This window comes from Antrostomus carolinensis, unplaced genomic scaffold, assembly GCF_000700745.2.
Source record: "Antrostomus carolinensis isolate BGI_N321 unplaced genomic scaffold, ASM70074v2 scaffold12676, whole genome shotgun sequence".
NCBI classification, from domain to species: domain Eukaryota; kingdom Metazoa; phylum Chordata; class Aves; order Caprimulgiformes; family Caprimulgidae; genus Antrostomus; species Antrostomus carolinensis.
Genome location: NW_010322575.1, coordinates 22,530 through 35,037, shown reverse-complemented (window position 1 = coordinate 35,037; position 12,508 = coordinate 22,530). Strand labels below are relative to the sequence as shown.

The window sequence follows — 12,508 nt, the reverse complement described above, 5'->3', positions numbered from 1 at the left end:
AGACCAAAGAGGATGAAAGCTTTTGGTACAGCAACCCTGGTTTATTTTGCCACAGACAGTGTATTCTTCATGTGAGGTGCAAATTTGTGGCATCCCTATTTACACACGCACAAAAAGTCCCTTCACACTCATGTTACTCTCCTCTCATGCGTATGGTAGAGCTGTAGCTGCTCTTAACTCCTCCGACATCCCACTCTTAACTCCTTTCAAAGAGTTTTTGAAAACCAAAACACAAAACAAATACTCTGGAAACTAGACTCAGCAGAAGGCTTAGGAAACAGAGGTTTAAAAAGGGGAGGGAGGGGTGTGCGGGAGCCAACCCAAACCCCACTATTAGATTTGAGTCTCCCTGTTGTTGTAGATGAGGCCCTACAAATAAAATGCTTGGCAAGCTTCCTGTCGTGGAGCAGAAGAGTGTATGTTAAGATGTATTATGAGGAACAAGTTCTGTAAGGAACTCTCTTTCTCCTTCCCTGAAACATTCCCAACATTTACACCCATACATACACAAGGACACCTATGTATGATCCACAGAGCTCTTCGTATCTCCATCGTTTACAGAAGCCTTGTTTCCTGAGGGGTCCTCAGTGGTGTAGTAAGAAAGAGATTGAGTAGTAAAACTTCAGAATTTACAATTATTGTCCTTTTTTGGCTATGTAAATATAAGCAGAGACTCCTGTACCTCCTGTCCAGTTTGTTAACTGATGGCAAGAAAGGCTTATTTAGATTCTTATTAATCAGGTGCTAACATTGTACAGTGCTGGAGGACCCGCCTTTGTGGATTTCTGATCTAGTGCAATCCCAGGCATACAGAATGAGTCTCTTTTTGTGCAGGATGGCTGATGAGTTTCAGGAGGGCAGGAGAATGTGTAGCAACCTGCATTGAAAAATGGAAGGAAGAAAGGAGATTCCTTACTGCAGCAGTAAGAGCTTTTGCCACTGTTAGCAAGAGAGAGTGAGTCTGAGAGAAGAAAACACGAGGCCTTGTGTTGTGAAGTTGTGAAGTAGAAATGAGAGCTTAGAAAATGTTAAGTGAGGAGGTCATAGCTGCTTTTAAAGGAGGAAAGAAACAAAAAAAGAAAAGGGGGTTTGGTGGGGAAAATGTGTCAAGGGAAAACTTGGGAAGGTTTCATAAGAAGCAGCATTTTTGGACATGTCGGATGATGGAGCGAAAGAGTTTGATGGATAGGGAGTAAACGGAAAGTGAAATACTGAGCTTTAGCTTTTTAGATCTGAGCTGCTTCTTGCTAAAGTGTTTCCAAAGGTTTCATAGCCACAATAATTTTTTCTAATATGCCCAAACTTTCCTTAAAATAACTGAAAGCCCAGTGCTGTTGCCGGCTTACTGACAGCTAGTTGTTTCTGGAATCAGTATTTGCTTCAAGCAAGGCTTGATTAAAGTGTCACATAGGTATAGGTAACTGGCATGTGACTTTTGTTTCTCCAGCAGATTTTCTTATCACAAGCCTTTAATGAGGACCATGTAGAGGAGGTTTGTTTTTTTCTCCTTGGGGCTTTTTATTTTTTATAAGTGAAACTCTTGAACTTTCCTCTGAAGCAAAATTTGTTTGATGTTGAGTGTATCTTATTCAAATATCCTTGACATCCATATCCAAAGATCCTGTATAACCTGTAACCTGTTACACACAGTAACAATGGGGAACTGAAACTTCTTGTAGCATGTTTTGGATTAGACACACTCCAAGCATGAAAGCAGTTTAATTGTCTTCCAGGTGGCTAACAGATCATCATAGGTAGCAGACCTAGGTTATTAGGTAACAGATCACCTTAATTGTTATTACAGGGAAGTATCTAGGACTTGCTTGGCTAAGAGAAGATCTTTCCCTTAAAGTCCAATTGTCTTAGTTTAGTAAGGAGACAGGATGAGTGAAGCTGGAAAGTGGCTAAAGGGCATTGTCAGATCATGCTTTTGAGAAGTCTTTTGGGACTAGCTTAAAACATTCGTTGCCATCCCAGAAAACAGTGTGCATCATGCAAGAGGTTCTCATCTGTACCTGTGCAAAGTTTTCCAGGTCAGCCAAGACCACTACTGAAGTCACTTTGAACTCATTTGACACTGAAAGTTAAGAAATGCTTGGGCAATCCAGTCTGGTGACTGGGCTGTGGGGGCAGTAACCTCCAGCTGTGACACTGAAACAAACACCTGGGAGTGGCACAGTGAAACCACGCTGGCCACTTCCAAAGTTCTTACACCCTAATGTACCCAGTGCCTTTTCAGAAAGGGGCTGATGTAGGCTCTGTTGAAAGGAGGAATGCTTTTTTTGTTCAGTAGCGGTACTGTGAGCTTGTCATCAGCCTGTCCCCTCACAGGGAGCAGTGCTCAGGAGGCCCTCATGGAGGAATGTCTCCTTAAAACAAAAAGAGAAAACTGAGTTAATGCCATCATCACTGAATTTTAAAAGGAGGCACACTGTGCAAAAAAGGTGGGCTTGGAGAAATGCTCCAGGGTGTTGGGAAGAGAGGCCAACAAGGTGTAGCACAGATGGTGTAGGAAAGGGGTTAAAAGACACCACTACATGGTAATAATGCAGAGATGTACAGCAGGACTGTGTCATTCCTTGAAAGAAAGAGCATGGTAGAGCAAAGAGCCAATGAAGGCAGTCCTCTGCAGTGTAAGAAGGGAGGTATACCATAGTAAAGAGGTAGGGGAGGAATGTTATCTCAGGACCTGAGTGGTATCTGCTGTAGTAAGAGAAATACTTTGAGAGGCCAAGGACATGTTTGGCATTGTAGATGAAAAAGAACATTGAAATGTCAACTTCAAAGAACAGAGAAAGATGTAGAGAGAGTCTGGACTAATCCTCAGAGGGGATCAAATGTTGGTGCTAGTCATGGTGTCAGAGAAGCACCGCAGAGGAGAAGACCAAGAGGCTGTTCAGTAGGTGGACTTCACAAATGTCAGGTTCTGAGGTAAATAATTCAGCGTTAGGGAAGACGGTCTGCAAGGTGGTGTGCTTATGTTTGCTCACTAAGGACAGCACATTCTGTGCTTGAGAGCTGCAAAGGTGTTAACATGAGCTAATTGTATTACTACAAGTGCCAGGAAGGTATATCTGTAATCTGCATTTCACCCAGGGTGGCTTGATTGGCCCAATTTCAAGCAGTTAGTTTTCACAGTCTTGGTCATGGTTTTTCAGCAATTGTGTATGTGTGTAGTGCAAGCTGGAATTCCCCTCTTTGTTTTCTTTTGTAGTGTACCACACATATATTAATAGCACAATAATGTTTTACTTTATAAGATTCTATTGCATCCACAGTATAAAGGAACAGTGTGGTTCACAAAAGTCTTTTGTTTTTCTTGTGTTCAATAGGAAATAGCCCGTCTTCTTCGACCTGGAACACTGCGTGCTGTCTTTGGGAAGAACAAGATTCAGAACGCTGTCCACTGCACAGACCTACCTGAAGATGGGCTTTTGGAGGTAAGACCTGCTAGACAAACATGTGCTTTGATATCATAGGAAGTTTTAAAGTGAAAAGCTATACTTGACACTGTCTTAAGTTGTTGAAGTGTTTTATATGTGGAGAAGTTGTGTTGGAGACCAGTAATCAACTAGAAACAAAAGCAAAGAGTTAATTAAGGACATTTAACTCTGTTAATTCTGATACTGTAAAAAAATCATCCATGCAATTTTCTTGAGTGAATGTAGTACAATGAAGTATTTAATGAAATTAAAGTCAAGAGGCTTCTCATGGACTGAATGTGTCCTTGGGACTGGATATCAGCACCCAACAGTACTTCTGCAGGGACACCTTAGCCCTTTCTTGGATGACCACCATGATTCCTGATGTGGATTGTCTCTACAGTGAGCTTGTGTAAGGCTTGGAATATTACAGGCACTAGAGATTCAAATTTTCCAGATAGGGTCCAGGTTTATTTGTAGACAGTCATAATTATGCACATCAGTTGGTATTTCCTGTGTTTTATATTAACTTACTAATTATTATCTGATTTTGGCTTTGTATGCTTTCATTAAAGCCAAATAAAATGGGAAAATGTTGATTTAAGGGAGTTTATAAAGACAGAAGTACTTAATATGAAAACCAGAACACGCTCACTCACTTAATTCCGTGCCTCAAAACAAAGGTCTGTACAAGGAGGTTGAAGCAGTGTGTGAGCATATGTTGGATGGATCTTTCCATCAATGCAGAGGTTTTCCCAACACATGCATAGCTTCTGTTTTACTGTCTGTGTGTTTGTGAGTGTTTTGCTGTCAGAGTATAGCAGAATCATGGAGCAGCAAGAGTTTTCCTAGCTTGGATAATTTTACACTGCCAAAATGGTGTTTTCATTGAGGAGAGGAAGAGCTAACTGCGTCACCATCTCCCTTCACGAAGTAAAATCAGGTCTGTGGGTTAAAGTGCTGTTTGCCAGAAAATTGCATCTAGTTTAAGGAATAGACTAGTGAAATTCAACGCTGAGAATGGCTGCTGCTATCAACAAAGTTGCAGCTTTTTAAACAATTTCCAGGCTGTCAATAGAAGTTGACAACTTCTAGTTTCTGTCCAAAGGGACTGGATTTAAACAAGCAAACAGATCTTTGTCACAACATGCCTAAAATCCCTCAGTTGTGGCTTTTCAATGCAGCAGAAAAAAAGGCATGGTCTGCCAGGGAAAATGGAGGTCTCACCAGCACTCACAGAGCATTTTGGCACTTCAGCAGAATTCTCTCTCTCTCTTCTCCACAGTCTGTTTCCTTTAAGCTAGTGCAAAGAAGCTATATCCCTGTTTTGCTAGTTGTTTAAATTGAGTTTACAGCTACTATAGGTGAGGTGGTTGGGACACCAAGTAATTGAATTGCTTCTGCAAAACTAAAATTGAGGCTGGAGTTCTTAAGACCTCCGCTATATGTGTTTGTCCTTTGAATCCCACAGCTGAATCATAAGCTAAGTTCTGGATCTAGTATTACTCTGACTACAAACTTTGCAGTTCCCATTGCAGACTGGTCGTTTTAACAGTCATTTATTGATTGTATTTTTTTGGGAGAGGGGTCTAAAATCTTTTTTTACCATAGGCATGGTTGTACACAGAATATAGCTCTTCATCTGTCTGTAGTTTCTTCTGTAACAGTCCAGGTTAAGCCAGCAGCTGTAAAGGACATCAGTCAATGTTTTTTAATGAGTGACTAAAACAGTGAATGTTTTATTACGATTGTTTGTCAAATAAGCATTAAAATGTAAATTAAAGAAACCTTTTGACTGCTAACACTTTAGTTCTTGGAGTATCTTTAGATCTGTGTTCTGTAAGAAATGTAGTTGCCTGAAAACTTAGGTAAGCAAAATAAAAAATAACCTCTGGATTTGCTTAAGTGCAAGAGCTTGTCCCAACTGATGAAAAAGAGATGATACAGCACACACAGAGATCATCCTCGGGAAGGAATTTTTCCTCAGTGAGCTTTTCCGTGAGAGGAGCTCAAATCCAGTCACAGAGGCCTTATTTGCTGCCGAGGAGAAACCAGACCTTTCTCCCCGCTCAGCCCCAGCAGCTGTAACAGCGCTGCACGTGCTGGGCTAGAGCAGGGTGACTGTGTGGGATGCAAGACAGCCATAGGGGGAAACTGAGCCAGATGAAGGTTTTTAAGAAGTATGCTGTTCAGTAAATGCCAGTGAATGTTTTCATTCTTTAATGGATAGCTGAATATTTTAATATACTGAGTTTAACAGAGCAATTATTCTCAGCCTCAGAGGAGGTGGATGCAGAGATAGGTAAGGCACTTGGCACTGAGGGGAGTGACCTCTGGCTATGCTGGAGCAGTGGAACTCGCTTCTTTCGATACGGAGTTAGTGTGTGTTCACTGTGTCCATGTTCTGGCGGGAGATGTTGCTGTTGCTGAGATGTTAATGCTGCTGTTGCTATAAAAGCTTTACAGTGTCATTGTAGGACAACTGATGAGTAGAGGAGAAATCTGGAGTAAATTTCAGAGAGAAATCTAACCTACTAGATTTGTACTACAAAGATGAAGGATCCTTTTTAAAACTCCAGAGAAAATGAATTCTTCCCTAGCAGTCTCTTTCCTTTCTTCAGGTGACACTGGTTTTTGTACAGTGTTAATACTCTGCTGTAGATACTACCCAGTATAGGCCCAAAACCCAGCCTGTATGCAGATTCTTGCAATCCTGTTTTGCTGATGAAAGGTAAGTTTGGCAATCTGAATTCAGGCGTAAGAGCTAGAAACTCCAGAGTTTCATTTCTAACTCTGGTGCTGATTTTACCTGAGCTTGGCTAATCTACTTTTCAACTTTTGGCATGAAAGTGTTTGACTCTGAAATTCTATATGAAGAAGTTCTGATTTATATTTCTGTTCTCCAAAATAAAATACTAAATGCAACAAATTTTAGAAAGCAAACTGCAAAATCATTATTACAAATAATGACACAAAATTTCTAATGCTTCCCCCTTCCCCCTCCGTGCCCCCAGTGGGTTGGTTGGTTGGTTTTGGTATTTTGTGGAGGAGTTTTTTTGTTTGGTTGGTTTGGTTTTGTTTGGGTTTAGGATGTTTTGTGGTGGTGGTTTACTTTTTTTTGTTTTTTTCCAGAATAGGAAATAGCTTAATTAGTCTTCTGAAACCCAGTAAGCTTTTTTGGAGAGAGGATGCTGTGATGTAAGCTTTCTGAAACTCTTGGTGAACCAGAGGGGTGGGCCTCAGGGAACTGTTACGGCCCAAAAGCAGGTAGAGCCAGTCTGATACACTATGAATAAAGATGTTTACTGCCATTGATTCAGAGCTACTGTGCAACCTTGACTGTATTTGATGGCTGAATCATCCTTCTCCAGAGGTTCCCGTTTCCAGTGCAGCCTCTCCTTACAGGTCTAAGGGCCGCGGAGTGAAAGTCCTAGTATCTCTGAACTTGAATTGAGCCCAGTGGGTTTGTACAAAGAAAGCCTTGGCTGTGTCTGTTGGCTGGCATGTGGAGTATTTATGCTGTTAATGCTAAAGCAGCTTTTTAGAGGTCCCTGCCACAGTCCTGACTCTGTTGTAGGCACATGTTTGGTGTATGCAGGGTCTCAGCAGTGCCCAAAGGGCCTTGGAGTTGAGGTTGTCAAAGGGACTGGACTGCTGCTGTTGCCACTTTGTGGATAGGAAGCTGAATAGGTTGGTCTCTGTGTTAGTTGGTTTTGTGACTTTTGAACCTCCAGAATCAAATGGAGATGGAAAGAGGAGATACCTGATTAACTTGCTGTCCTATCCTGGGCCTCACATGCACAGTATTTATGGAAGCACAAGAAAGGCATGTTCCTGCGTAGAAGGGAACACAGTGGTGCTTTCCTGAGGCCTCAGTTAGGCATCCTGAGTGCCAGATACTGCTTATTTTAAGATTTCTTCATCCTTCTCTGTATTCGTCACCCACCATTTAAGATCTAACTGAAATTTGAAAAGTGTTTGCAATGGAAGTTGCTGTCTGATTGTCCATAAATGAAGCAATGTCCTTGACTTCTTAGAGGAGATGAGATGGGTTAGTTGAGGGCTTGATCAGATGCTTGCTGAAGTTAATAACTGTAGGTGACTTTGGTAGTTCATGCTTAGTTGATGGTCACTAGGAAGGGCAAGATAGTGACCTTTCTCCCAAAAATCATGATCAAGGAGTACTCGGGGAAAGCAGAGAGAACAACGCTGTCTTGGAGCAGCAAGGACTAATTAACTAAGTAAGGGTCAGCTTGTGCCCCTAGTTTTAGAACACTTACATTTAATAAATGTAGTACGGCAGTTTTTCAGTGCTTTTTTGTTAGACCTCTTTTCCATGGACCTGGAAAAAGGAAAGTTCACTTTTAATCTTAAAAAAAACCCACAAACAAACAAACAAACAAACCAACCCCAAAAGCAATTGCTCCCACTAGTTTGACCCTCAGCTCCTGTCTTTGTTATACAAACTACTTCATGTTTTAGGCAGTGACTAAAGCATACCAGGATTAATGAATAACTCTGGCTCAAGAGAGGAGTGGAGATGCAGTTGAGCCTAAAATGCAACTGGCCACAATAGAAAAATCAGTGTATTTTCAGTTGTAAAGCTGTAAATGCTTCTTTTATTCCTAGTTTAGTGAAGTGAGTATTGGGTGAGTATTGCCCTGGAGCCTCTTGGATGAGCTCTTTCACTTACTGGGTCAGGCACTTACTTATTCATTTCATAGACTTGTGTGTCCTCATACCAGTACCAGATGTATTTTCACAAGTGGCAATGGATAGACACGAACAGGACAGAACAGTCTGTTTTCTTAGCCTTGTCATCAGTTTCCCATTTTAATGGGGACAGGAAAGAAAGGAGGAAGTAGAAAAGGGAGCCTGATAGAGATGGAGTATTTATGAGATGATGGGGTTTCACAAGTGGAGGCTAAACCAACAGTTTCTTAATTTTTCTGATCAACTGATGTTGCGTAGGACATTCATTCACAGCAGGGATTTGCATTTGTTTCCCACATCCAAAGCAGGTACTGCTCTACTTCTTGGCAGTTTTTTTCTATTTTATGTAAAACAAGTACTGTTTGGAGCAAGCGATCACAGTACTCGCCTGCATTCACATTCCTTCTGAGTCAGGTGGAGCAAGGGCTGGAACACGCATGTGTTATATGCCAAGTGCTCTATTTAACAGACTAACGATGGTTTTACATCTGTCTTTGCATCATGACAGTTTTGCATCAAGGTGAAAGATGATTCTGTTTCTCAACTCACAATCTTTGACCTGAGGAATATTTCTGATAAATATCTTGTTGAAATGGATGCTTAGATAGATTCATCATTGGATCTGATGAATCATCATTCTTTAGACAAAACAAGTTTGCTTGAAATTAGTCATTCCTGGACTAGTTTTAATCAAAGTACTTGATACAAGACGTTGTGGCTACCAGACTTCACGGTTTATGTGCCTCCTTGAAGAAGTGAAGACAAACTAAAAATCAGTCAGTGAAGGCCTTATTCATGTCACTGGAAGTACAGTGAGTAAAACTTTCCACAGGAGGTGGTGCTGTACACCCACCTCAGTTCAGTTGGTCTCAAGTGACTGAGCACCTTTCAGGTTATGCAGGAATCCACATAATCTTCAACCATTAAAAAACTGGTAGCCTAGACTGGCAGTTTATAACTGTATAACCAGTATTTCTGGGTTTTGGCACGCTCTGCCTGTAAGTTGTTGATCATACTTTTGTGCAGTTCAAGGTACTTTTCTGGGAGCAGTTCCGTAAGGGCATTTATATTCCAGGGACAATAGACCATACACATCCGGGGTGACCTGAAAGGTCTCTCCATTGAGGTGCAACCTGCAGTATCTGAGCTGTCCACACCAGCTTTATGTTCCTGTGCCATGGTGGCTGGGTAGAGTCAGTCTCATGGAGTCAGTCATAAGCATTATGAAAAAATGCTTAATGGTCTGACATGTATATGTGTGTATGTACTTATACATAGAAGGAGAGGGTGCTGCCATCAGAAAGATCAGCATCGAGAAGGATTTGCTGTGGAATGGGTAAAATTTGAGTTCTAAGTGAAATACCCTTCTCCCTGTTGCCAAGGAAGATGCTGTTATTAGGTGACTAATTCTTGTAGTGAACAATAACCCGGCAGTTGCCGCAGGGGTGTGCCTACACGTGCCTTTGTGTGTCTGCTGGGCTGTGTGTGGAACTGCAAAAGGGGGGTGGGCGCTTAAGCCAGTTTTCATGGGAGCGGAGGATGTGCCAACTGCCCTCTCAGTCTTGCGTCCCCACAGGAGCTCTTTCCACTGACTCCTCGGGGTGCTGCGTGCGTGCTTCCACGCCGTGCCAGGCGCCTTCAGGCTCCACCTTGGGCATTGCAGCCCTGGAGGGAGATGGGTCAGTTTCCAGCATCACAGGCAGCTTTCCAGCCAGGCAGTAGCGAGGACCTCCTCGAGTATCATTTGCTGGCCTTCTCCCTTCCTCAGGGCTATTTGTGGCATCCACAGGCATAAAAATAACCTATCAAAGGGGGGTGATTTTGCTGCTGTCAAAGAAGAGTGGGTTTTATTTGTCTTCTGAGAGAGCTGTCGTGATGGCTGGGGTTTTTTTTTCCCTGTCACTTCTTTAAATTTCAGCTGTGCAGTGGTGTTCAAGGGTGAGCCTGGGGACTGGCAGACTGTGCAATATACTGCTGGAAACTCTTCTCTCCTTTGCTCAGCCTTGCACCAGTGAGACTGGCTTACTGCTTCTGAGGTGTTTAAGCAAAGAAGTAGTATCATCTGGCTGTACGGGTCAGCTGTGGCAGCCTGATGGATGGCGACTCGCAGAAGTTCTGGCACTGGCCATTCAGCTGCCTGGCTCCAGCCTTGGGGAGGTGGGAGGTGATGTCGTAGGATAAGCAGTGACAGGACAGGCCAGTTCAGCAGATGTGTTTTGTCCAGCCAAGTGCTGTGGGTGATGAAAACCATTGTTTTCCTGAGCCTAGGTATTAACTAAATGCTGTGGTGAGTGTTAAGAACTGTGCTGCTCCTGGGCTTTTGGTGCATCGTGTCCTCCACCTGCTAGAAGCCAGCTGTCCTTGGTCTAGCATTCCAGATAGTGCCAGGAGAAGCACACCCTGTGCCTCCTTTCCCTTTGCCTTTATTCGGGGAGGCTGAGGGGAGGGTGGTGTTTTAGCAAGCTGTTCAGTGTGGACAGAGGGACACTTGCCTTGCAGCGGGGAGACACAACAAATGCTTCCCATGACCGTTTCCGTAAGAGGAGAGTCCTGTTACAGAAGCTCTGCTGGCTGCCAACTCGCGTTTTTCTGTTTGCTGCGTCCTTGCCCGCCCGCTGCCATGGTCTGGACACACTGGTGTGCTGCAAGGTGCTTGCTACCGTGCACCCTGGAAATGCCCTCGTGCCCGTAGTGATCCATAGATTGAGGCTATAGTGCCACAGTTTAGGTTGGGAGGCATCAGAGGGATGCAGCTCTGTTAAACTAATCTTGTTGGCACATCAAGGTATAGCCCAAGCCATTTAATAAAGCATGTCAATGAGTAACTCTCAGAAGCGTCAATGTGCTTAGTGTGGAATTTGTGTATGTCACACTCGGAACAAAGGTCTCCTGCATTGCTTGTTACCCATTAACTTGCCTGGTATTATGCAAGCTGCCTCTGCCAGCTGAGAACTAACTCTCCCCATTCACAGGGCAGCGCAGCTTGTAAAACATTACACAGCAGAAGTGCATAGCATGGCAATGAACCTTTCACTGAGGGCATTTCAGCCCTTCAGCATTTCCCTCAGGAGTCTTTAAAATATTAATAAAGAAGCCATTGTTTCACTCAGTCATACAGCAATTTTGCAGTGAAGTCTTTTATTAGGGGCCCATACTGAGCTTCATAATCCAGGGTAAGATGCTTTTAATCATCTCCAGTGAAAAGAAATAAAAAAAATTGAGGGTTTGGGTGAGGTTGGTTTTTGGCGGGAGTTTTTTGCAAGTTTTCATCAAAGCAGTAGCTATTTTTGTCTGTCAGTTGGAAATTTCAGTCTCTCCTGGTACAAAATGATTTCTAGAGAGTTCTGTCAGATAATGGTTATTCTGATTCAAGTGCTTCTCTATTTTAACTTTCTGAGACTTTTAATCCAACAGCTATGAGAACAGGTCGGAAAGAATCTGGAGTGTAGAAAAACTTCATCTTATTTGGTGGTGTTTTTGCATATCAGGGGATGTTAGCCAACGCTGGAATTCTGTCTCACAACATTTCCTGATGCTGAATATGTATTTGTGCAGAGAATTAAGTAATCTTTTTGCGTAGGCCTATCTGAAGAGAAATTAAAATTTAAAATAGCAGTAATAGAGGGATGGATTTTGAACACATGTTGGTGAATTCTCTTTATAAAAAAAATTAAATTATGGTATTATTAGGTTACTTGCAGCCTAATTTTGAACATAGGTTGTATAATTATTATACTTGTGGTCCAGACAGGCAAACTTAACTAGAAACTTGTTTAAACAGAGTTGTGAAATAGTTCAACTCTTATGCTTCCACTTCTGGGTAAGATCCGAGGTCCAATTGCCCCCTTGTTCTGCCAAGTTTGAGGTTTATAAGTGCCAGAGAGGAGAAGTTAACGAGTGTGAACCAAGCAGCTCCCCAAGCTCTCTAAGTTTCACCTGATCCTGAAGGTAACCTACGTGATAAATAGGGCTTGGCTTTTGGCACGTGTTCGTGTTGCGCTGAGCAAGGAGATTTTGTGGAGGGGAGGTCAAGGCAGAGGGAAGGCGTGACGCTTCTCGATAACTCATCTGAGGCCCAGTTTGTGTCTTTGAGGCTGCTGGCTTCTTTCTTTCCCTCTTCATGTTCTCATTTTGAACCAAAAGCCCCTCTTCCCATTACCCCTCTTCTTCCAGCTGAAGTATAGCAACAATTTAGCTGCAACTCGGCTGCACGATGGGCAGACTACAGCAGAGAAGAGAAGAAAGTCCAGGGGAGTAGTTATACAGCAAAACCAGTAAGGGGACACTGTAGTTACACCGTTACCTAGAAGCCCAGAATTTCCATTAATTTCTTAAGCAAGGGGTCCTGCGCCTTTTTTGGGGTACAAGAAGCA

At 42.7% G+C, this 12,508-nt stretch overlaps 1 protein-coding gene across 1 annotated transcript in view; it reads left to right on the top strand.

Moving 5' to 3' along the window:
* The window catches only part of NME7 (NME/NM23 family member 7), a gene marked incomplete at its 5' end in the record, with an annotated part of 73,962 nt that overhangs the window by 53,194 nt on the left and 8,260 nt on the right, over nucleotides 1-12,508 (top strand). The window contains one exon of the mRNA XM_010170284.2: nucleotides 3,333-3,440. Within this exon, the coding sequence (XP_010168586.1) occupies nucleotides 3,333-3,440 (108 nt within the window). The remainder of the gene's footprint in view (nucleotides 1-3,332; nucleotides 3,441-12,508) is intronic.